The 27435-nt window shown below is 36.7% G+C and overlaps 1 protein-coding gene across 3 annotated transcripts in view; it reads left to right on the top strand.

Annotated features, from left to right (window-relative positions):
• C1H1orf141 (chromosome 1 C1orf141 homolog) overlaps positions 1-27435 on the top strand; it is a 205821-nt gene that overhangs the window by 148046 nt on the left and 30340 nt on the right. For all 3 annotated transcript variants that reach the window (XM_057716964.1, XM_057716955.1, XM_057716947.1), the window contains exons 3-5: positions 7070-7161; positions 10287-10441; positions 23467-23579. In XM_057716964.1, the coding sequence (XP_057572947.1) occupies positions 7087-7161; positions 10287-10441; positions 23467-23579 (343 nt within the window). In that variant the 5' untranslated portion in view covers positions 7070-7086. The remainder of the gene's footprint in view (positions 1-7069; positions 7162-10286; positions 10442-23466; positions 23580-27435) is intronic.

Here is a 27435-nt window from a genome sequence, read left to right on the forward strand (position 1 = left end):
TACCCAGGCAGTCTGACTTTAGAGTCCATGTTTGTAACCTGCCTTCCTAAGTTTTAAGGTGGGAGAGAAAGCAGTGTTTTTTTTTTAATGCTATGGCTTGATCTAGAAGAACCTCAACAGGACTCTGTCAAAGATCTATGCATACTCATAAATGTAAATGCAGGCTAAAAGCAAGCATAGCATTTACCATTCTCCATTTCCTCTATGGTTGATGGTTAATTCATTTGTTCAGGTTGTTAGGTATTAGGGATGCAAAGATGAATTAGACTTGGTTCCTGCCTTCAAGAGACAGTATGGGGTTGGGGGGAATAAAGTATATCAAATGCTGTAATAGCATGTGATTAGGTACTAGGATAGCAGTATACATAGACTATCATGTGAACACAGACATTGGATATCTAAATCACAGTTTTAGTTTACTAAAACAATATGTAGCATGTAGCATATACAAGAGAAAGTGATTGTATATTTAGGGAAAGAGTGGGACAGAGTTTTCCAGGAGAGTGGTGACCAAATTCTGGTTTGGGGAACAGCTGCATCAGAATGGCTTTAAAAAAATATATCCCTGTCTTTACCTCTGAGGTGGTAACTGGGAATTTGTATTTCTTGGAAACTTCTGACTTCATTCTGCAGTATAATTAGGATTGAGAACCATTACAACTCCTAACTTTATCAGCTGGATACCTAAGATATAACCTATGTGATAATGAAGAGATGCCTATGTGATAATAAAGGTTGGAAGAGATTTTTGGCTAAGGGAGCAGAAGAATGAATTTACTTTTAGACCTACATTTGGGCTACCTATGGGAAATCTGGGTTGAGTGAGATATATAGGTTTGGAACTCAGAAGAGAGATGTTGTTTAGAAATAGATGATGGTAGATGAAGCCATGAGTTTGGGAGCTCATCCTGGAAAAATAAATGGAACAGTGGAAAAGGTGGCTGAACATTTAAGAACACTAGTATTTAGGAAGCGGTCTGAGAAAGAAGAGCAAGTTGAAGACATTGGCAAGGAATGTTCAGAGAAGGTAAGAAAATGTGACCGTTGTCATAGAAACCAGGAGAAGGGAGATCCATAGAGAGGGGTGGTCAACATTAGCAAAAGTTTTAAAAACTCAAATAAGGTAAATAAGAGCAGAAAAGTGCCCACCTATTTATAAGCTGGTGACCCTGGTGACTTATGAGAGCAGATTTAGAGGAATAGTTTAAGAGGAAGTCAAATGATGGCTGACTGAGAAGGAAAAGGATGTAAAAAATTAGAAAATCTAAGTATAGACAACTATCTTAAGAAATTTGGCAATGAAAGGAAGATGAGAGAGAATAATGGCTAGTAAGGTCAGAGGAGGAATTTTTTCCTTTTTTCTTTTTTTAAATAGAAGAGACTGGAGCATACTAAGGAGAAGAAATTGAGGAAGAAAAACAATGAAAGATAGAGGAAAGAGGGGATTAAAAATGGAAGTAACTCTTTTAGGAGGCCAGAGGTAGTAGAGTCTAGAGTATATGGGAGGGATTAGGTTTGGATGGGAGAGGCAACACTTTTATTAAAATTAAAATACAGGGGAGGGATAGGATTAAGATGGTGGAGTAGCAGGACGTGCACTCATTCCCTCTTGCAAGAGCACCGGAATTACAACTAACTGCTGAACAATCATTGACAGAAAGACACTGGAACTCACCAAAAAAGACACCCACATCCGGAGACAAAGGAGAAGCCTCAATGAGACGGTAGGAGGGGTGCAATCGTGTTAAAATCAAATCCCATAAATGCTGGGTGGGTGACTCACAAACTGGAGAACAGTTATACTGCAGAAGTCCACCCACTAAAGTGAGGGTTCTGAGCCCCATGTTAGGCTTCCCAACCTGGGAGTCCAGCAACGTGAGGAGGAATCCCCAGAGAATCAGACTTTGAGAGCCAGTGGGATTTGATTGCAGGACCTCCACAGGACTGGGGGAAAGGGAGACTCCACTCTTGGAGGGCACACAAAAAAGTGTGCTCACCAGGACTCGGGGGAAGGAGCAGTGACCCCATAGGAGACTGAACCAGACCTACCTGCTGGTGTTGGAGGGTTGCCTGCAGAGGTGGGGGGCAGCAGTGGCTCACCGAGGAGACAGGGGCACTGGCAGCAGGGGTTCTGGGAAGTGCTCATTGGTGTGAGCCCTCCCAGAGTCCACCATTAGCCCCACCAAAGAGCCTGTAAGTTCCAGTACTAAGTAGCCTCAGGCCAAACAACCAACAAGGTGTGAACACAGCCCCACCCATTAGCAGACAAGCAGATTAAAGTCTTACTGAGCTCCACCCACCCAGCCCTACCCACCATCAGTCCCTCCCATCAGGAAGCACGCAGGAGCTTCCTAGACAGCTTCCTCCACAAGAGGGCAGACAGCAGTACCAAGCAGTATCAGCAGTATTTCATTTTGTGGAACTGAAAACCACAGCCACAGAAAGATAGAGAAAAGGAAAAAGCAGAGGACTTTGTACCAGATGAAGGGACAGGATAAAACCCCTGAAAAACAACTAAATGAAGAGGAGATAGGCACCCTTCCAGAAAAGGAATTCAGAATAATGATAGTGAAGATGATCCAGGACTTTGAAAAAAGACTGGATGCAAAGATTGAAAAGTTTACCAAAGACCTAGAAGAATTAAAGAACAAACAAACAGATATATGCAACACAATAACTGAAATAAAAAATACACTAGAAGGAACCAATAGCAGATTAACTGAGGCAGAAGGGCGAATAAGTGGCCTGGAAGACAGAATGGTGATAATCACTGATGAGGAGAAGAATAAGGAAAAAAGAATGAAAAGAACTGAAGACAGCCTAAGAGACCTCTGGGACAATGTTAAACGCACCAACATTCGCATTATAGGCGTCCCAGAAGGAGAAGAGAGAGAGAAAGGACCCGAGAAAATACTGGAAGAGATTATAGTTAAAACTTCCCTAACATGGGAAAGGAAATAGCTACCCAAGTCCAGGAAGCGCAGATAGTTCCAGGCAGGATAAACCCAAGGAGAAACACACCAAGACATATAGTAATCAAATTGACAAAAATTAAAGACAGAGAAAAGGTATTAAAAGCAACAAGGGAGAAACGACAAATAACATACAAGGGAACCCCCATAAGGGTAACAGCTGATTTCTCAGCAGAAACTCTGCAAGCCAGAAGGGAGTGGCATGACATATTTCAGGTGATGATAGGGAAGAACCTACAACCAAGAATACTCTACCCAGCAAGGATCTCATTCAGATTCGATGGAGAAACCAAAAGCTTTACAGACAAGCAACAGCTAAGAGAATTCAGCACCACCAAACCAGCCCTACAACAAATGCTGAAGGAACTTCTCTAAGTAGGAAACATGAGAGAATAAAAGGGCCTACAAAAACAAAAACAAAACAATTAAGAAAATGGTAATAGGAACGTACATATCGATAATTACCTTGAATGTAAATGGACTAAATGCACCAACCAAAAGACACAGACTGGCTGAATGGATACAAAAACAAGACCATATATATGTTGTCTACAAGCGAACCACTTCAGACCTAGGGACACATACAGACTGAAAGTGAGGGGATGGGAAAAGATATTCCATGCAAATGAATATCAAAAGAAAGCTGGAGTAGCAATACTCATATCAGATAAAATAGACTTTAAAATAAAAATTGTTGCAAGAGACAAGAAAAGACATTACATAAAGATCAAGAGATCCATCCAATAAGAGGAGATAACAATTATAAATATATATGCACCCAATATAGGAGCACCTCAATACATAAGGCAAATGCTAACAACTCTGAAAGAGGAAATGCAAGGCAGAAATAGAGACACAGATGTAGAGAACAAACACATGGATACCAAGTGGGGAAAACGGGGAGGGTTGGGGGGGAATGAATTGGGAGATTGGGATACCAAATTATACACTCTAAATATATGCTCTTTATTATCTGTTAACTGTATCTCAATAAAAGTACTTAAAAAAATACAGGTGAGATGGGAGTGGATGCCAATGAGACTTTGGTATGAGAAGTGGAAGTTGAAGAAGTTCTTACCTGATGGTCTCTATTTTTTTTTTTTGGTGAAACAGGAGAGACTATTTGCCTTGCCTAGGAAGATGGGTGTCAGAAGAAAAATGTCTGCCAAGTGCCAACTTACACAATAAATTTGGTAGAATACCTAGCACAGTGTCTTTCACATAATAGAGTTAGTAGCTAGATGTGAAATGAAATGTTTATTATTAAATGCAAATGTGTGTTTATAGAAATAGGACAATGAAATGGAATTTATGCTCATAGAAGTATGAATATGAAGCAGAAGTATGAAGTCAATATGCTGGTTTAAAATAGACATTAAAATGTATCAATAAAAGATTAAATCAAGAAAGGACTGAAACAAAAGGTCAAATTGAGGAACATTTAATACAGTCAGTGCATTTTTCAGTAAAAGATTAGTTTTTACTTCATGCAAAAGTGGTTGAGATGCATCATCATATTAGACCTGATGTTCCTTTGCTCTCATCATTTACTTGAAGAGTCACAGTTAGGTCCTTGATACCCTTGGTATAATGATGAAAGCAAGCAAGTTAGTCTGTAGTGTTTTCTCACCTCCACTTTCTCCCAGTGCCCTCCATCCATAGGAAACCATTGGCACTTTGCCGAAGACCTATGAAAACATTTGCAAACTGAAACAGGAAGTATTGGCTCCGAAATATGAAAATAAAACTGCAAAACTGAAACTAATAACATTCTGTCAATTTCATTGTGTCAAATTTTGTATTCTTCACTTCAAAAAAACTCATGATATGCACAGTGATTTGCCAGAAATTGTATCGTAGCTGAATAACTAACATAGCAAAATAATTTTAAATCAAAAACATAAACATTTTTCAAATTACAGCTTTCGTGTGTGTGTGTGTGTATAAAAAATGGGATGATGTGGTATAGCTTAAAATATCTGATGTGATATTGAAGATGAGGGACTCTAAAAGTAAGAGGCATAAGACATTCTACCCCTTACCCTTTAAAAGAACCTACTTTCCTTCCCTCTCACAATAAGCAGCATGTCTCAGTTCCCTCATGTAATTGTTACCTTACCCAAACTTGGAAATGCGTTCGTTTCAGTACACCGGTTCCTCTAGTTATTTATCTCTCTATCTCTTATTTAGAAATAGAAATCTTTTCGCCAATAAAATAAATTCTGGTGGGAAATATAGCATCCTTCCCCATACTTGAAGGCATATTTTGTTTAAGGGAAATATAGAAACTAAAATTCCTGTAGTTGTTTTTAGGATATATAAGGGGGGTGGTTTCTGAATCTGAAAAGACAGTATATAGTGTCCAGATAATCTCTATTCTCTTCCAGAATCCCTCCCCTCCTCTCCTGTAGGAGACTCAGAGAGTCTGAGGCATTCACACTGCGCTAACACCCTTGCCCTGCATCTCTCCTTTCCAACCTGCAACCCAAGGTTATGTGATTCATAACAAGGCAGGCTATCTGTCTGCAGCCTCATAGCCCACAAAAGTCCTTTGTCACATTGGACTACATCATGGGATTGAGGTGGAGTATTTAGATGTAGCAAAATGTCAGAGGGCATGCTGGGATGGGAAGACACTAACAGAGCACCAGGAATTCACTCCCATGGCAATAGATAGTAAAGGAAAGAAAGTAGAAAAGAGAGATAAAAGAAACCAAGTACAAAATAATATGAGCTTTTGGCATAGGATTCTTTTTTTTTAAATAAATTATTTATTTTTATTTATTGGTTGCATTGGGTCTTCGTTGCTGCACATGGGCTTTCTCTAGTTGTGGCGAGCAGGGGCTACTCTTCATTGTGGCGCAGCTCCTCATTGCAGTGGCTTTTTTTGTTGTGGAGCACAGGCTCTAGGCGCATGGGCTTCAGTATTGCAGCACACGGGCTCAATAGTTGTGGCTCACAGGCTCTAGACTGCAGCCTCAGTAGCTGTGGTGCACGGGCTTAGTTGCAGTGCAGCATGTGGGATGTTCCTGGAGCAGGGATCAAACCCGTGTCCCCTGCATTGGCAGGTGGATTCTTAACCACTGTGCCACCTAGGAAGTCCCCAGGATTCTTAATTCTTGTCTTTTCATAGTTTATTGCCTCTGTGTGACATTGATTGAATAATATACAATATGGGAGAGATTGCATAACATTTTTTTTGAGCTAGAAAGAACCTTAGTGTTGACACCGATGCTCATTAGAAATATTAATGAATTCAATACTTTCTGTGAACTTTTATATTTAAATGCCACGGGAGCCTATTCAATTCACTGAGCAAAAATATGTCAAATGCATAAATGTCCACTCAAATTTTTAAAATAAGAAAATAGAGGGAGATTTGGGTTATTATTCCTGATCCTTGCCTCCACTCTGCCCTTAGCTATTTGTATTGCATTGTAAGGTATTTTGTGGTTTTTCATTTTCTCATCTGAAAAAGGAGATAAATTAGACCACGTCCTGATGGCTAACATTCAGGTCCCCAAAACTAATGTGGATCATCTGACCCCAGATGAGATTTTCAGCAAATTAATTAACTGGAAATTATGAGCTGTTACAGCAGCAGAACCTCACCAGCTTGGCTGCTGCTCCTCTGTGTGACTGATTGCCTTCTAAGTGCTATATTAACAGTCTGGGGTCATTGACCGATTTAATTTGAATGTAATTAATTCTACAAACGTGGGGTCTACTTATTTACTTTCATTAAAATTAAATCATGACAAAAAGAAAATAGATATAAATCAAGCTGCATGCCCTTGCTTCAGGAATGAGTCACATCTGGTTCTCATATGGTAATCTTGAACTTTTTTCAACTCACCTTTATCATACATTGAAAAATTCCTGGGGCCCACATGCTTCTGGGAATTCTGATCATATGAGCTTCTGTCTAAAAAACTTGGGTACCTCTACAATTCTGTGATTTATTCCATGATCTATACAGCTCTTTACTTAAAACAGTATTATAAAGGTGGGTCTCTTAATTTATGCCTAAATAACTAATTATATGTTTAAATTTTGATTTGGAGATTTATTCCTTCCCCCTCCTCCTTTTAAAATAGGAATTTACTGACTGACAATGGCCGAAAAAATCTTAGAGAAGTTAGATATTCTGGATGAGCAAGCAAAGACACTCTTGGCTGTAAGAGCAAAGGTTTGTAAAATATAGGTTAAAATTCAATTTATCATTAAAAGGTTATCATTTCAAGTGTGAATGATTTTTACTTTTTAGTTAATGATGCATTAGTATGAGGCTACAAACTAATTTGTTAAAAGCAAACAATTATATTCGTTGCAAGAGTCATCTGTGTAATACTATAAAGAATAATTAAATATACAAGGTAATTTCTAGCTAGCCACTATATGTAGTTATGATATATCTAACCTGCTTTAAAAAAAATAATCCTAAGCAGTCAAATAGTAAATGTGACTACTGCGATAGTTCTTACTAATATGTTAAACATAAAACTTGTTTAGTTGGTTCATTAAAAAGAAGAAAATATTTGGTATAGCTACCAAATGAGAAGTAAAGTTCATAGAAAATAAACTAAAAAGGGTGAGACTCATAAAATTCAATGTAAAATATTAGTAAAGAATACAGTTCTGAAATGCCAGATTTTTTACCATATGTGAGCAATTTGATTTGGTTACACAAAGGCTTGTAAGATAATATAACAATGTGGATAAATGAAGCATATGTTGATATAATGAGCAATGGTGTTTGAGAAATCAAGGAAGATACCACAGAAAGTAACTCTTAACTAAATGAATGCATTTGCAAACCTGAAAATGAAAACATTGATGTTTGAATAATAATTTGGTTTTTTTAATTTTTCATGATTATCTCCTTTCATTCAGAAAACAAAGTAGAGGGACACTGAAAAATGGAATAAATTCATTCTGTTAAAGCTCCTAAAATTGTGAAACAGCAAACCAGGGGTAACTTAACTAAAGCAAAGCTGTTAGACTTTGACACCCCAAAGTTTACTGCTTTTTTATTTTTTGTATAAAATGAATTGTAATCTACTTTAAAAAATATAATCAGAGATAAATCTATTAAATTTGCCACAAAATTCCTTTTTACATGAAATTTTAAGTTATAATTAGTAATAATAATTCTTACTTTCCTGGGAGCTTCCTTCGTGCAAAGCATTTCCATGTATTTTCTCATTTTGTGTTACTATGCTTAATTCATGTGACTGATAGAAAATTCTCTGGAGATTCTTTTAAAAGTATATATAATCATTTTTAAAACCTTTTCTTATTTTTCAAGTTATACTTTGGGAACAAGTAAGCAACTTATAGATACGTATAAAGAAAATTATACATAAAGAAAATTATATAAAGAAATATTAATAGTCTTTGGCCTTTTCCCTCTAATCCTTTCTTCTGAGGCAAACACATTTTAGCAGCTGAGGTTTATTCATCCACATCTTTTGTACTCTTACAAGGATACGCAAGTGTGAATATATGTGTGTATACATACATTTATCTTTACTTACAAATATCCATAATATGAATATTCATGTACATATATATACACATACATTTGTGAAGGTAGATTATCTCTATTTTTTTATTGACAAAAAAATGAAATACAGTATATAAATCACTTTGGTAACTGTTTTTTAATTTTGTAAAAACTTTTATTTTGAAATCATGGTAGACTCACAGGAAGTTGCAGAAATAGTACAAAGTTTCATGTGCCTTTTACCCAGTTGACCCCGTCGGTGACACCTTGCATAGTTGTAGTTCAATAGCAAAGCCAATATGAGTCACATCCAACATCGACAGGGGTGTATTACTGCTAACTAGACTACAGACTTTATTCAATTGTCATCATTTTTTAACCTTAATTCATTTGTGTCTGTAGTTTTATGCAATTTTATCCCATTATAGATTTGTGGAAATCACCACGATCAAGACACAGCACACTTCCGTCCTGTAAAAGTACTCCCTCATATTACTTCTTTGTATTTGTATCCACACCCCCACCCCAACTCTCTGTCTGTCCCCAGCAATGACTAATCTGTTCTCCATTTCTATAATACTGTAATTTTGAGAATAGTATATAAAGGGAATTATTCAGTGGGTAAAATTTTGAGATTGACTATTTCACTATGTCCCTGAGGTTCATCTAAGTTTTTGCATGAAGCAATAGCTTTTATATGATAAATAATATATAAATTTTATTGCCGAGTGGTATTCCATTACATGGATGTGCAGAGTTTCAACTGCTCACAAATTGAAGGACATTTGCGTTGTTTTCAGTATTTTGCTTTTAAAAATAAAGCTGCTAAAAAAATAAGATGAAATAAAACTGCTATGAATATTTGTGTACAGGTTTTTGTATGAACATAAGTTTTCATTTCTCTGGGGTGAATGCCTAAGAGTGTGCCTGCTGGTGCAATGTCTGTCTCTCAAACTCAACAAGGTCAGAGCCACAAGGTTTGGTTTGAGTTACCCTTCCTTGTGTGTGAGTCCAGAAACTGCCTCCAAGAAGTAAGCTAGGCCACTGTAGGGTTTATCTCATTTCTTTCCCTTTTTTTCAGGGATCATGGTCCTGCTCTGCCTCTCTTTTAATGCCTGATTATAGTTGCTTTCATATACTTTGTCTGGTTTTCTAGTTGTTTATAGCAGAAGGGCAATTCCTGTAGCACTTAATCCCTCACTGGCAGAAGCAGAAGTTCCCATATCCTTTGACTTCCTTTTCAAATTTTTCTCTCTTTATTCCTCTGTGCTGTGCTCTGAGAGAATGTTTTAGAGGAGATTATCGGCTCCTTAACTCACTCTTTAGCTTTACCCTTTTCCCTCTTCAGTCCATCTCTATAAAGAGTTGGACAAAGTTCTCTTTTGATCGCTTTCTTAACTCTGTTTCTGGCTCATGCTCCACCACGTGTGTGGCTGCAGGGAGAGGAGCAGGTTGGAGAGAGCTGCCAGCTATAGTTCCCATAACTCTCCGTATCCGTATTGTCTCTGCTAAATATATAGGTTGTTCTTAAATTCTGAACTTTAGAATTTGGAGGGAGCCTTCATGATCATCTAGTCCAACACCCTCATTTCATAGATAGGAAAAGAGTTGGTACACAAGGGCTCCAGTTTTCAATCTGCATTATTTTTCTATTGTTGCCTGCCATATAAATTCTGTGTGTGTTTGTATGTGTGTGTATGTATGTGTTTGTAAGTGTGTTTGTATGTGTGAAGTGAGATTAATTTTATCCTTTCCCTATATGAAAAGTGCTCCTTTTTACACTGTGTTATGTTTTGGATTTGCTGCAGAAAAACTGCCTTCAGGGTAAAGTAAAGAAGATTTCAGTGATACCCCTGACATTTGATTTTCAGCTGGAATTTGAAAAGGATATTGCTACTTCCATATCTGAGACAGAATCAAAGATCACAAAAGATAGATCACATGGCATTAAGAAAACAAAAAGGTAATCATCATAACTACCTCGAACTTTCAGTTTGAAGTTTTAAAGCATTATTTTATATTTGTCTTAGATTATGCAATCTATATTACATGTAAGCTTTGTCAAACATAGATATATTTGATAATAGTTATGAGTTACAATATGCTAGATTAGCATTCTGAATATTCCTAGTTTATAAAATATTTATTATAATATTTTACTATTGCAGATGATAATTGTATGTAGTAATTATAATCCTAAATTTTTAAAGAAAGACTTCTTGAGCTTTGTTATATCACCCCAAATTAATGTCAGGATTTATTTCAAACTTTAACCAATACACTGCAAAAAAAAGGTATGCCTAGAAAATTAAGTAAGGCAGTTTCTCTGTGTACTTACAAGGAGCAGCCTGAATATATAATAATTGATCTTTCACTGGCATTGTGTATGTATGTAATGCTATATAATTTTCTAGGCATCAGAAATGTGGAGGAGAGCCCAGACAAAAGAAATACTAAGGTGTAGAATCAATAGGACTTCAAATCAATTGAACACTGGTGGTAGTGTGAATACTGGTCTTACCTCATTTATTCTGTAGTAACTCAATGTAATAAGCGCAGTTTTATAGCTGACAAACCCAAGTCTCGGTGAGGTAAAATAACTTGCCCAAAGTCTCACAGCTAACAAGTGGCAGAAGCTGGATTTAAACATAGTCTGGTTTCAGAGCCTGTGCTCTTATCGCTACCACACTCAACAGAATGATTTCCAGCTTTTGGTCTTGGTGACTAGCTGTACTCTGGAATTTTGTACTTAGGTAGAGATCATAGGATGAAAAGCAGATTGGAGTGGATATGAGATTAGAGTGAGAAATGCTGAGCTTTATTTTGGATATGTTAATTTTTAGATGCCTGTGGGGCATCCCGGTGGTGGTGTCTAGAAGACAATTGGACAAACATGTCAATGCAAAGTAAAACAAGATCATTTAGATGGAAAATACAGCTTACTCAGATTATTGTTATTTATGATTTACCAGGATATCAGAACATGTTTCCATTGTGCAGCCATGAGAAAAAGGAGTTTGTTTCTAACCCAAATAAAAATTAGTGATTTATGTAATTCAGCTTTATCACAAACTTCTTTCACTACTACCTTGTTCTTTTGTAGATAATGCCAATACTTTTACTTCAAAATCATTTATAGAACTATCCATTTTAAAATAGAATATTTTAATAACAGAAAAAATTGCATGAAGTAGAAGTTAGGCATTGTAGAGAAGGGAAAAATAATATCTTATATTACATATTATATAATTATATTTTATATTTGTATATATTTATATTTTTGAATTTATATATATGTATATTATATATGTATGCTATTATGTGATAGCATAATATACAGCTAATGACCCATTAGACACATTTAAAGATAACGTGCTATGTGTTTTATGGCAGTATTTTCCAGGATGATAATGTTGCTTTCCCTTTCCTGTCTATAGTTTATAAAGGCATCATTGATCCTGTCTTTAGTGATAATATCAATAGCTGAGTAATGTTCCTTTTAAGTCCAGCTGACTTGAAGTTTGAAATCAGAGTCTAAGATAAAGATAAATAGGCCCATAGTTTCAAGATTCAAAGACCGAGTAAATTTTGTTTGATCAGTGCCCAGAGTACCAAAACTATCACACACACACACACACACACACACACACACAAATGGACAGGAAAATGTCAAGAATTTACACAAGAATTAGGGTGCAACCCAGTCCAAGGGAAAGAAAATTTGGTTGAAGAAATTAAGAGGAGCTAGTGCATACAGGTAAGTCCAACTGACAGAGTATCTAGGCTCTGAGTTCTACTTTTAAGACCACTTCGAACATTTGCCTCTCTTCAAGTAGCTTTGTGGCAGTTTTGTACTGTCACTCATGCTTGAATGATTGACCCTAAACCAAGTTCAAATAAAAAATTCTTACAGATAACTTCTTTTTAATTTTTGTTAACAATAGCTCTGCTATCACATACTACTATAATTTAAATTTATTGATTTTATTCTACAAGTGTTTACTGAGTGACTACTATACTCTGGGCATATGACAGCAAGAGTGAAATATACCTCTTCGATGGAGATTCAGATAAGCAAACAGGCAAACACCAGTTGCCACAGAGAGATTTCTAATGTGAGGATCTGCAAACGTTTCCTAGAGGAGGTGGCCGGCTCAGGTGAGACCCAGAGAGTTAGTGAAGAGGCAACAGGATTTAAAAGAGAGAAATAGATCCCTGGCCAAGGCAATAACATGGGCAAAGGGTCAGACAGAAGTAAAGGAAAGGCCAGCTCATTTGAGGAACCAAAAGTAGCTCAGTGTTGCTAGACTTGAAAGGGAGGTGGGGTAGAGACTGGAGGTGGATTGGTAAAAAATGAGGCTAAAGGGGTAAACAAAGGTCAGATCACCAAGGCCTTATGAGCCAGGAAAAGAACTCTGGACAATCTCCTTCAGTGAGGAGCTGCTGAAGGGTTTAAATAGGGCAGTACATACTCAGATTTGGATTTTAGAAGTATCATTAAATAGCAAAAGAGGTCATTAAAAATTATGAGGACTCCTTAGAATTTATTAGAATTCATAGTGTCTCCAGAAACTGCCTCTTCCAGGAAGCAAGTTATCTTGCAGTGAGTCCTTTTTCAGCCATAACAGAACGATTACTTAGATAACGAGCATAAGGCAGAAAAGAAAGTTTTTTTTCCCATATCAACAATGATATGCTGATTACATTGGCTATATTGCACAGATTTAATTCCTCCAAATCTTGAGATGCAGCTCCTGGTCTTATAAGTTATGTTAATTATAACTAAGATACCAGCCTCCACCAGTGCCCACAAACCTCACTCCTGCCCTGAACCATGATGTCAGATCTGAGTCACACAGCTTTCAGCTTAGCCTAAACCTTGCATCATAACCACCACTACCACCATAGTAACTTCTGGTAACTGCAAGCCTCTTTCATTTTTTATTTCTACCATCCAGCAGCATCGGTATCACCTTGTTTGAAATGCAGAATCTCTGACCCTATCCCAGACCAAAGCTGCAGCTAACAAGATCCCCCATATGATTCCCATGGACACTAATGATTGAGAAACATGACTCTAGCCCAGGGGTTCTCAAACATGGAGAACTTGTTAAAACACAGATCATGGTCCCCACTGGCAGAGTTTTTGATTCTGTAGATCTGGGCTGGGGCCTGATAATTTTCACGTCTAGTAAGTTTCCAGGTGATGCTGACGCTGGTGGTCCAGAGACCACCCTTTGAGTCCCTGCTCTAGCTGTGTCCCACTATAACCATGCTGCCCAGCACTGACACCGGTTCCATGCTTCTCCTTAGCTTGCTGAATATCATAGCAACGCTTAACCTGGTGCTACCCGATTTGTAGCTGAGCTTTGTTTTCAGAGCAGTTGTTTTCAACCCACCTGCATATTAGTATTACCCGGGAAGCTTTAAAATAATTGGATTCAACTTTAGTTTGGAATAGGTCCAAGGCATTACTATTTTAAAGATTTTCCCAGATGATTCTTACATAAAGCTAGGATTGAAAACCATTAAAATGCATAGGGCTTCTTTTCCAGTTACTCCCAGAGACATCTTTTCCATGTTACTGTTATCTCAGGATTTCTGCATTTTTCTTGGGTAAATGGAAACTGATAAAGGTGATGGCCACAAAAACCCAAAATTTGCTGGAAGGACCTTCCTAGGATTACTTTCCTGATACAGAGAGAGTTTTACAGTCACTCAAAGATCTCAGTCTTTGCCTTTCATTTGTATATAGTCTTGAAGATTTGTCAATAAACACCAAATCTAGTCTTCTTTGCAACATTTCATAATTGGACCTTTTACAGAAGAGCCATACTCATTTTAACAAAAGTCTTTTTCGAGAATTACCTGGAACATAAGAACTGTTTAAAGAGAAACAAAATGAGTTCTTTATTATCTAAGCATTTAGTACTGGATCAGGTGAAAATGGCAACTTTACCATTTATTAAGTGGAAGAAATAGGAAACAGGAGTAAGTAGACAAATTTAGATTAATAGGGGCTTCTCATTAGAAAAATAATTTTCCTAAAAGTAAATTCAAAAGAATATTCCTTTTAGAAATATTTTTATGACAGAAGGATAAACTTGCATACAGGAAAGATAATGAAATATAGAGAATACAGTTACAGCCCGTAGTGAAATTTAACTGGTCAAATTCCTTCTTCCTTTAGTTCAATATATCTGTCATACTCTGTGTGACATTAGCCTGGATAGAGATTAAGAGGATGAGGATATAGATCAGCTGCCAAGTTTGTATCTTAACTTTGCTTCCTACTAGTTGTGTATGACCTTGGGCAAGTCACATAACCTCTTTGTGCCTCAGTCTCCTCATCTTTACAGTGGGGACAATAATAGTATGTATCCCATAGAGTTGTTGTGAGAGCTAAATGGATTAATACATGTGAAGAGTTAAAATCCCCAACATACAGTAGACAATTAAAAAAAAAAGACACAATAATAAAAATACAAACTATAATTTGCAGTATAAAATTGTATATTCTAATCATTAAAAATAATATAGTAATGAGATACACATGAGCCATATTTACCTATGGTAATCCTTTCTACAATAAAATCCTAGGTAAAGTATGACTTATAATAGGTAGGTGGGGTGGGGTGGTGTGGGGCAGGAGCTAGAGAAGAAGGAGACATTTAAGTGAGCGAAAACAGAGACTCATGCCATGCTTGCTGCTACCCACACAATTGCTCCCTTATCTGGGGACAGGCTCCTTAAAGGCCCCATGAGGATTCTGGGCAGGTAACAGCCTCGCCTCTTCCAGCTTTCTGTGGAGAGAGCTTCACTCTTGGGCTGGACGCTTCCTCTTCCCTGCAGCTGGAAGAGGGCTCCCACTTATTGCTCATACCTGGAGAAACCTGATACTCTGCCACAAAAGCTTCTCAGCAGTGGCTGCTCACTTCAAAGCTTTTGGAAAATGCGCTAAGCCCTGCCCTAGAGATCATCATTTAACTAGTAGGGAAGAGTCTGGGTGTAGATGCTTTCTCAGAGCACCCCTGATGGTTCTAATATACAACTAGAGATTTGAGAACCATTTCTGGAGGCCTCTTCATTTCTCACTCCCTCAGTTGTCCTGCGAGACCCTTGTATGACAGCTTGTTTACCACTGATCATTGCAAAAGAATCTTCTCTCTCACTGCCTGGTGCTACCTGAGTCCCAAATAGCCTGACCTTCATAGGTACTGCAGGAACCCACACTCACTGAAATGAGTAAAGAGAAACCACAGGCCGTTTAAGGGAACTCATATGAAGGATGGAGATGAAGCCAAACAATCAGAACAGGTGCTTGACTCCTAACGAGGCAGATTTATGGGAGGAAACAGAAGAGAACTTTAGAAAATCTCTCTCTTAAAGACAGTAAACAGGAGAAAAGGGGATTTAAAAAAATAGACATTTTTGAATAAAAAACTGAGTAAGGAAATTAAAAATAGAATACAGATGAAGACTGAATTGATAATCTAGAAGATAAAGGCACAATCTTATTAAAATTACCAAACCATGGAAATCAGGTTGAAAAGAGACAGGTAGTAAACTTTCAGGATACTCAATATGAAAATATACATTTAATACACAAACCAGGAGAGCAGGAAACAGATGGTGAGGAAATAATCAAAGAAATATAAGAAAAAAATGCCCTTTGTTTAAGACAGACTTGAATTTTCAGATCAAAAGTGTTACCATGTGCTAGACTTATGGTAAAATTACACAATTCCAAAGGCACAGGAAAAAAGCAGTTAATTACAAAGGAAAGGATAGCAAATGTTTCATATATCTCATCTGCATCTCTGAGGCTAGAAAAGAGTAAACCATTTTCAACTCTTAAACAGAATGGCAATCCAGTAATCTGCTACTTGGATCAATCATTATTTATATTTGAGAACAAAAAAGAGACAAGTTTTTGGACATGAAAGACTTTAGAATATAATCTGCTTATTTATTCTTTCTGAGGAACTTACTTGGAGAAATTTTTTATCCAAATTTAAATTAAATATGCATAAAATAAAGATCCACACTGGGTATCTTTATTACACAAAAAAGTATTTGAAAATTTCCCATGGTGTCTGAATGAAACTCTGGACTTCCATCTCAAAGTGGCTATTCTATAAAAAACATAAAACATTCCAAAGAATTAACAGGTTAGTGGTGCATAAGAGATTTCCAGTTGGGAAGAGGCAGCTTTAGCTCAACCCCCATCCTTCCATCTGAGCTGTACTGTTCTCTGGGTATCTTCCTTTGTGTGCCAGTGCCACTTCAGTGGTCCATCTCAGACACATGCAGCAGCCTTCCTTTAATTCCAGCCCATGCGGCACAAATCAAGGCCTTTAATTGTATTCCCTTTAACTCTACTGCAACAGGAGGTAGAGGTAATATCACAGGGAATTTTTCCAACTATAAGAAAAACATATGTCTCTGACCCAGGAGACTCATGTCTTCTGCCAGAAGAGAGAAAACTGTGGTAGGCTAACTTGTTACTTTGTAAGTAGGATCAACTCTCCAACATTTCCCAGTTCTTCACACCTACTTGGAGGGAAGGAGCTTAGGGGTAGAGTGAGAGAAACCTTGGCCCTTCTCACAAACTGAGTGGTAAAAGTAGTTGTGGCTCATTCCTCAGTGAATAATAGAGCATCCTTATCCAGGCCACTGTGAGCCTAGAAGGAACCTATTTATATACACATTTTATCTATCCTATAAGTCTACCTGCTTTTAGGTAGCAGGATTTATAATTTAGTTATACCTCAACTAAGTCCACAAAATTAATCCACATAATAAAATTTTTAAAAAAGAAAGAAAACAACATGACAAGGGACTGTGTAAACTATAAAAGAAAGATGTGATTAGTTGAGGACAGAGTTTGTGTAAAGTTAATTTTATAAACCAAATACCTAGCACTTAGTTCAGTTTATTTTTTACAAAGTATGTCAAGTGTACATTTACCAAAAATAAACAAATAAATTAAGCTGTCATCCCAGTGCTTCCACCAGACTTTGGCTTTCTTCTCATAAGCACACTGAATCTTTAAGAGTATTTTGCAAAATTAGCATGTTTAAGACCTCTCCAAAGAATGTTAAAATGACCCTAATTTAAGAAATTGAAGAGAAAAAACAGATTACATAAAGGCATAATATTAGTAATGAGAAAGTTCTACCCATGGATGTAGAAGAAATGAAAATAATTATAGTGAGTACTTTGTATAACTGTCCTGCTTTGAAACATGAGTCTGACAGTGGATGATCTGGGAAAATATAAATGGTGAAAATAGAATCAACAAGAAAAAGAAAACATGAATAAATCAATAACTATAAAATTTTGAGAAATTGTCAAAGAACTGTCTTTTACAAAAGCACCATCTTGAAACTGTGTCAGGGATGAGTGTCTTCAACGTTTCAAAGAACTATTTAAATGATTTCTGAATGTAGAGATGGAATAGTTCCAATTCATTTTATAAAGATAGCTTTGATCCTCAAGTCTGATCACAAGAATATAAAACCATTGCAGTTTCTCTTATAAATATAGATTTTTAAAAAATTTAAAATAAAAATATTAGCTTAACTGTTTCAGTGCCTGTTCTCAACTTGGGAACATATAACCTAAAGCAGTTTTATATTTCTCCAATTTTAGTCTGATCATCTTTGGTTATTAAAAGTCCGACCAGACTAATCTATGACAAAGGAGGCAAGAATATACAATGGAGAAAAGTCAGTCTCTTCAATAAATGGTGCTGGGAAAACTGGACAGCTGCATGTAAAAGAATGAAATTAGAACACTCCCTAACACCATACACAAAACTAAACTCAAAATGGACTAAAGACCTAAGTGTAAGACTAGACACTATAAAACTCCTAGAGGAAAACATAGGAAGAACATTCTTTGACATAAATCACAGCAAAATCTTTTTTGACCCACCTCCTAGAGTAATGGAAATAAAAACAAAAATAAACAAGTGGGACCTAATGAAACTTAAAAGCTTTTGCACAGCAAAAGGAAACAATAAACAAGATGAAAAGACAACCCTTAGAATGGAAGAAAATATTTGTAAATGAGTCAACAGACAAAGGATTAATCTCCAAAATTATAAACAGGTCATGCAGCTCAACATCAAAAAAAGAAGCAATCTAATAAAAAAATGGGCAGAAGACATAAATAGACATTTCTCCAGAAAAGTCATATAGATGGCCAAGACACACATGAAAAGCCACTCAATATCACTAATTATTAGAGAAATGCAAATCAAAACTACCATGAGGTATCACCTCACACCGGTTAGAATGGGCATCATCAGAAAACCTACAGACAATAAATGCTGGAGAGGGTGTGGAGAAAAGGGAACCCTCTTGCACTGTTGGTGGGAATGTAAATTGATACAGCCACTATGGAGAACAGTATGGAGGGTCCTCAAAAAACTAAAAATAGAATTACCATATGACCCAGCAATCCCACTGCTGGGCATATACCCAGAGAAAACCATAATTCAAACAGACACATGCACCCCAATGTTCATTGTAGCACTATTTACAGTAGCCAGGTCATGGAAGTAACCTAAATGTCCATCAGCAGATGAATGGATAAAGAAGATGTGGTACATATATACAATGGAATATTACTCAGCTGTGAAAAGGAACGAAATTGGGTCATTTGTAGAGACATGGATGGACCTAGAGACTGTCATACAGAGTGACGTAATTCAGAAAGAGAAAAACAAACATCATACCTTAACACATATATATGGAATCTAGGAAAAGGATACAGATGAACCGGTTTGCAAGGCAGAAACAGAGACACAGATGTAGAGAACACACATATGGACACCAAGGGAGGAAAGGGGGGGTGGGGGTTGGATGAATTGGGAGATTGTGACAGACATATGTACACTAATATGTATAAAATAGATAACTAATGAGAACCTGCTGTGTAGCACAGGGAACTCCACTGTACAGTAGAAACTAACACAACATTGTAAAACAAGTATACCTCAATTGAAAAAAAAAAGTCTAACCAGTTTAGTATTTTGATCCCACATATTAGTCTAGGTTTTCCCTTCCCCTCTATAAGCCAGTTTAGTGACATTGGAGGACCTGAAATGAAAAGGGGTATGGCCAGCAATTTGGTTCTTCCTGTCCTGACCTGTAAGTAGGAGATGGGTGTGGTCTTCCTCTAGCACAACTCCTCTTCTTCCCTCTTTTAATCTTTTTTTTCTTCAGGTATGGAAACATTGGTGTGCTAGAGCCAGCTCCCACCAATTTGTTAGAGCTGATTGTTGAATTTTCAGGAATTTTGTTAGATGGTTATTAAACATAGTCATTATTTAAATTAAATATGTAAACTAAAAATTCAATGACATACTAAAAATAAAGATAATACTCAAAACTCACCACTTCCTAATTATTTTATTACGTTTCACAATTATCTAATGCATTTGTTTGTTTGTTTGTTTGTTTGAAGGCCCAGTATTTTATTTCATCCAACAGAAGTTTCTATTTGTGGGAGCAAACAAATGCTGGGGATTAGAGCTGAAGAGGGGGCAGGAAAAGGGAAAAAAAGCCACATCCACTACCATGCATAGGTCTTCCCTGGAACTGCTGCATGGGGGTGAATGAGTGATTCTGGAATTTATCACCTTCTCTATCCTCTGTTCCCTGGCTGCCACCAGGCCTCAGCAACACCCACAGCTCCAACAGGGAGGCCCCAAGGCGAGGGGCTGTGGGGAGATCCCCAGGGCAAAAGGCATCACCCTGTGGCTGCAGCGAGTGGCGGGTGCCTATCTAATGTGCCTAATTCTTATAGAACAACCCCAAGAGGTAAGTATCACTCTCATTTGGCATACGGGAATGAGATTCAGAGAAACTCAGTGTTCTGCAGAAGTTTACATAGTAGGAGTCAAGATGCAAAGTCTGGTCTAACCTCAAAGCCCATGCTCCTTGGTCCACTATTAGGAAATCCATATCTGAATATCTTTATATAGTCTACAAATATATTTGAAAAAATACCTTAGTAAGATAAGGATAAAAATATCATCTCCTTAAGACTATACAGCCAACAATATTAGGGTGGAATCCTTGACACATTCCCATTTAAATTGGAAACAGAGGGATGTCCATTCTCACTAGTATACCAAACTATTCTGGAAGTACTTGCCAATGATATTAAGTAAGAACATAAGATACAAATTTAAGTTTTGAAAGGAATGGATAAATTATTTTATGAGGATTAAATGATTGTTTACTGAAAAACCTAAAGAGAATAAACTGAAAACTCACTGGAAATTATAAGATTAAAAGAAAGTTCAATCAAAATTTACCAAAACGATTCATACATTCAGCAAATGTTTATTACATGTGTACTATGTGCCAGTCACTGTTCTGGGTGCTAGGAATACAACAGTGGCCAAAACAAAGACCCTGCCCTCAATTTACATTCTAGGATAGGGTGGAGAGACAGATAACAAATAAACAAATGAATATATAACATAAATTTTTCTCCTTTTAAAAAGAATTTTATTGAGATATAATTGACATACAATAAACTGCATATATTTAAAGTGTGCAATTTGATATTTTTTTCTTATTTGTCATGTATTTTATACATATTAATGTACATATGGCAATTCCAATCTCCCAATTCATCCCACCCCAAGCCCGGCCCCTGCCCCCGCTTTCCCCCCTTGGTGTTCACATGTTTATTCTCTACATCTGTGTTTCTGTTTCTGCCTTGCAAGTCGGTTCATCCGTACCATTTTTCTAGATTCCGCATATATGCATTAATATACGATATTTGTTTTTCTTTCTGACTTACTTCACTCTGTATGACAGTCTGGATGTAGGTCCATCCACATCTCTACAAATGACCCAATTTTGTTCCTTTTTATGTCTGAGTAATATTCCATTGTATACATGTACCGTATCTTCTTTATCCATTCGTCTGTTGATGGACATTAAGGTTGCTTCCATGACCTGGCTATTGTAAATAGTGCTGCAATGAACATTGGGGTGCATGTCTTTTTTTTTTTTTTAATAAATTTATTTATATATATATTTATTTATTTTATTGGCTGTGTTGGGTCTTTTTTGCTGTGCACAGGCTTTCTTTAATTGTGGTGTGCGGGCTCCTCATTGCTGTGGCTTCTCTTGTTGCGGAGCATGGGTTCTAGGTGCATGGGCTTCAGTAGTTGCAGCACATAGGCTCAACAGTTGTGGTGCACGGGCTTAGTTGCTCCGCGGCATTTGGGATCTTCCTGGAGCAGGGATCGAGCCCGTGTCCCCTGCATTGGCAGGCAGATTCTTAACCACTGTGCCACCTAGGAAGCCCTGCATGTGTCTTTTTGAATTATGGTTTTCTCTGGGTATATGCCCAGTAGTGGGATTGCTGGGTCATATGGTAATTCTATTTTTAGTTTTTTGAGGACCCTCCATACAGTTCTCCATAGTGGCTGTATTATAATATAAATTTACTAGTGTTAAATGCTATGAAGAAAAATATAGTAAGTTAAGAGAATTAAGATTGATAGAGATTACTCTTTTAGATGGAAGGGGGCACATAAAGACCTACCTGGAGAGATGGAAATTTGAGTACAGACTTATGAAATATATCTTTTACGATTTAAGTGAGTAAGACTCGCAATACCAAGGGGAAAAATATTACAGGCAGAGGGAAGAGCAAGGGTCAAGGTCCTTAAGTGGGAGCGTAAAGTTCCTTTCCTTAAATCAGCAGCCAAAACACTCACTCTGCTTCCATGTGGAGGAGAGGGGTGAAGGGATGCACAGAGAGAGGCCTGGAGGGGCATTCAATGGAAGTTCCTCTACCTAGAAATATGAGAATTGGGAGGAGAGTTTCTGTCTTGCAATGAAAATTTTGAATTTTATTTCAGTGTGACAGGAAACAAATTGGAGGGAAATGATAGTCTCCTTTATATTTTACAGGTGCCAACATGGTTGCATTGGGAAAAGACTGTTGGGCACAAGAGTGGTCGTGGAGAGAGCAGATAGAGGAAGGCAAGGGATGTAGAGAAGTGGTTCAGAGGAGAGATGAAGGGGCCTTGGGCTAGGGTAGAAGTGACAGGGAAAGAAGTGGTTGGAGTTGGGATGTATTTCGAAGAAAGAGCCAATGAGATTTGCTGAGATATCAGGAATGGGAAATGAGAGAAAGAGAAGTCAAAGATGACCACAGAGTTTTTCGCCTAAGCCTCCAGTTGAATGGAAATGAGAAAACCTGGGTAAGGAACAGATTGGGAAGGAAGTGGGAGCAAACATTTGATTTTGAATATAAATTTGAAATTCCCATAATACATCTAACTGCAGAAATCATGTAGCAGTTGGATACATAAATCTGGAGCTCAGGGAAGAGTTTGGGGTCTGTACTATAAATCTGGAGGACATCAACCTATAGATAATATTTCAAGGTGGGAGACTGAATGATATCAACTAAAGATGAGTGTCTAAGGTCTGAGTCATAGCATTTAGAGGTCAGAAATATCATGAACTATATAGTACTATTTCTTACATACCATCAATAATCAGTTAAAGAATTTAGTGGAGAAAAAATTGTTTACAATAAATAGATTCTGTAATCTTATCTGGTATACTGAGTGGGAATCTGAGCTGACCCTAACTCCATATCCCACCACTTTGACTAGGGTTGGCAGTGTCCCTAATATCTCATTTAACAAATTCCCAACATATTTTTCTAAAAAGGTTAATTAGCTTGTGAATAATAGTTTCCTGAGTGCCCTCAGTTCTATGACAACAGCAGTATTTTCTCTGTTTCCAGTGATTACCACTATTGTTTTCAGCTTCTGCTTAATCAGTCCTAACCTTTTACATTTTGTATTATAATATATTAAAACAATAATATTCAAATCTATATAACTAGTACTTGACCACATTTCTCCAAATTTATTTTTTAGATTAATTTTGTAAATTTTCCTATTATTTTAATTTAGATTAATTTTATTTCTTTCAGATATGTCTCCTTCAAAAGTATGCCTGAACCTAAAAAGAGTGATTTTGAAAAGTCAAATTTAAGATCACACTTTGTACCAACAAATATAAAAATTCAAGAGATCAAGTCAATAGGTAATGCTTTGTGTAACATACTTACCCTTTTGATATAGTAATGAAGTGCTTTTATTAAATACTTTATTATTTATTAATGTTTGTCTTATAAGTTCTTATAATTTGATGTTTCTGTTGAAAGCATTTGCTTGAAAGCATATGGGTTATAACTGCAGTGTGACAGATGTCAGTGAGCTATAGAGAAGAATTTTCTGAGAGAAAGAGATGATAAATATCAGAATAGACATTTGGACAATTCACAAATTAAGAATATATTTTTATGTTTATTTTTCTAGAAAGAAAATCTCTGGATTTCTTTTCAGCTCAATCCTGAGTTTCCTTGTTATTGTTTTTTTAAAAAATCACTCAAGTGTGGACATCTTACTTAATAGAAACTTACTTTACAGGGACTGTAAAGGAACTCGCTTTCCTAGAAACTTAAGGAGTCTGTGAGCTAGGAACCGGCACTATAGATCCTCAGAGAATTTGAGTGCTTTACGTTGTCATTGTTTTTCTTTCTCTGGCATTATAAAAACATCCAATTGCGTCATTCTCATCAACGACCTTGACTGAAGCTCCTTGATTCCACATTGCCCCATATTGCCCGTTTCTGTTACTCTTCATAATCTAATTCTTCACAAGATTTGTTTACATACACTGTCTCTACTCCCTCAACTTTTGTTCAGACTTCAACCTACTCCAAATTGGTTTTTGCCTCCACCACTCTACTGAAGCTACATTAAGAGTACCAATGATCTCCATGTTGCTAAATCTAAAGGATGTTTTCTGTTTTCATTTTCCTCCACCTCTCAATACCACTCCCTCCTTCTTAAAACTCTTTTTCTCGCCCCTTCCCAGTCTCTCAGTTTCTTTTCTCCATCCTTAAAATTCTGTATTTGCTCAGAGCTCAATCCTGAGCCTACCTCTGTTTCTATACTATCTCCCCTTGGGTGATCTAATCCAGTCTTAAGGTTTAAAATACTATAGAGAAAAAAAGAAAAGAAAAGAAAAGAAAATACTATAGAGATACCATTAAATGCTTCTTTGTATCTCAGTCCAGACTGATCCTCTGAAGGGCAGATGCCTATACTGAACTACCTATTTGACATTTCCACTTAAACTTCTCACTACGTGTTAAACCTAATATCCAGGACTGGTCTCATGATTACCTATCCTAGCCATCCTCTCAAGCTTTCTCCCCTACCCTCTTCAACAGCGTTCTATTCTCAGTATATTGGACCAGTTTGCGACAAGTGGCTCAAATCTAAAACCTAGAAGCCACCCTTGATCTCACCTTTCCCTCCTCCCCCAAGTTCAATACATCAACAAGTTCTTTTCATTCTAACTCATCTTGAATTAATCTATTTTCACCATTTCTGTCATCTATAGTAGCTTGCTGACAGGTATTTCTTCTTTCATCCTTGCCCTCTTTCTAATCAATTTCCTTCTTTTTTGTTAAACCGTTTTACATTATGAAATAGCATACATTATGAAAAGTGAATATAGCATAAAATATACCGTATAATAACCAATTATAAAAATAAACACCTACATAACCATATTTCACATGAGGAAATAGAGCATTGCCAACATCCCATCAAACCACCACTTGATCTTTCCCAAATCACCTCTCCCTTTCTTGTCCGTGGGGGTTACTACTGTCCTGATTTCTGTGCTAATCACTTCCATACTCTTCTTTAAATTTTTACCATCTATTGTTCGCATCTCTAAAGAATATTGTTTAGTCTGTTTGTTTTTTACTGCACATGAATGTAATCATGCCGTATGCATTCATCTCTATTTTTTTTCCTTAGCATTGTTTGTAAGATTCACTCATGTTGTTGTGTGGAGGTGTAGTTTCTATTTTCATTGCTGTTAAGTGTTTCATTGCATGAATATACCACAGTTTATCTGTACTACTCTTGAAATTTGGGGTTTTTAGTTTGTCAGTCACCGCAATGCTGAAATGAATATTTTTGTTTAGGCATCCTGCTGCATCTGTGTAAAAGTTTCTTGAGAGTGTATATCCAGGATTTACATTACAGGGATGCTTATCTTCAACTGAAAGAGATGATGGCAACTTTCCAAAGTGTTTTTACCAATTTACGCTCCCATCAGATTTGTGAGGGTTCTTTTTGTTCTGCTTTCTAACATTTGGAATTGCCAGTTTTTCATTTTAGCAATCTACTGGGTATATAATAGTATATCATTATGGTTTAATTTGCACTTCTGTGATTACTAGTAAGTTTGAGAACTTTTTCATAGACTATTGACAAACTGGATTTATACTTTTGGAAATCATCCAAATTTTACCTTATTTTAAAATTAGCTTTTTGTCCTTTTCTCATTGATTTTTAAATATATTCTTTTTACTAATTCTTTGTGTTGTGAATATCTTCCCCTTTTCTATAGGCTTTCTTTTCACTCTCTTTATGGTGTCTATTTTTTTTAAAATCTTTATTGGAGTATAATTGCTTTACAGTATTGTGCTAGTTTCTGCTGTACAACAAAGTGAGTCAGCTATATGTATACATATATCCCCACATCCCTTCCCTCTTGAGCCTCTCTCCCAACCTCCGTATCCCACACCTTTAGGTCTTCACAAAGCATCAAGCTGATCTCCCTGTGCTCTGTAGTAGCTTCCTACTAGCTATATATTTTACACTTGGTAGTGTATATATGTCAGTGTTGCTCTCTCACTTCATCCCAATTTCCCCTTTCCACCCTCCCCCCCAATGTCCTCAAGGCCATTCTCTACATCTGCATCTCTATCCCTGCCCTGCCACTAGGTTCATCAGTACCATTTTTCTAGATTCCATATGTATGCATTAGCATAAAGTATTTGTTTTTCTCTTTCTGGCTTACTTCACTCTGTATGACAGAGTCTAGGTCCATCCACCTCATTACATATAGCTCAATTTCATTCCTTTTTTATGGCTGAGTAATATTCCATTGTATATATGTACCACATCTTTATCCATTCATCTGTTGATGGACATTTAGGTTGCTTCCATGTCCTGGCTATTGTAAATAGTGCTGCAGTGAACATTGTGGTACATGTTTCTTTTTGGATTATGGTTTTCTCCGGGTATATGCCCAGTAGTGGGATTGCTGGGTCATATGGTAGTTCTATTTTTAGTTTTTTAAGGAACCTCCACACTGTTTTCCATAGTGGCTGTACCAATTTACATTTCCACCAACAGTGCAGGAGGATTCCTTTTTCTCCACATATGGTATCTTTTTGATGAACAGAAATTTTTCTACTTTAATAAGATCAAATATACCAAATCTTTTCTCATTTGATAATTACTTTTTGTACCATATTTAAGAAATCTTTTCCTTCTCAGTGGTCATCAATATCTTTTTATATTTATCTTACAAAAGATTTTGATTTTTCTTTTTACGTTTAGGTCTAAAGCCTACCTAGAATTACATTTTGAGTGAGGTAAGGGTCAAATTTAGTTTTTGTTCATGTGAATACCCAGCTATCCCAGCATGGTATTAAAAAGGCTATTCTTTCCCTAAAGCTCTGGGCTCTTTGTTCTGGAGTTCTTATTCTGTTTCATTGTATTATTTATCCATTTCAACATCAATACCACACAACATTAATTTCTGTAGCTTGAAATAAAACTTGATATCTACTAGAGCAAGTCTTCCCAACTTGTTCTTCCAGAGTATCATGGTTTTATGTTTTCCATTATGATTTCTTCTTCTGACCCATTGGTTAATAAGAAGTATGTCTTAATTCAAAATGTATGAGGTTTTTAAATTGTGTTTTGGTTAGAAATTTTTAGCACAATTACATTGTAGTTTGAGGATGCATTCAATCGGATTTCAGTCCTGGATAATTAATTAACACTTGTATTTTCACCCAGCA

Source organism: Hippopotamus amphibius, chromosome 1 (genome assembly GCF_030028045.1).
Source record: "Hippopotamus amphibius kiboko isolate mHipAmp2 chromosome 1, mHipAmp2.hap2, whole genome shotgun sequence".
Classification (NCBI taxonomy): Eukaryota; Metazoa; Chordata; class Mammalia; order Artiodactyla; family Hippopotamidae; genus Hippopotamus; species Hippopotamus amphibius.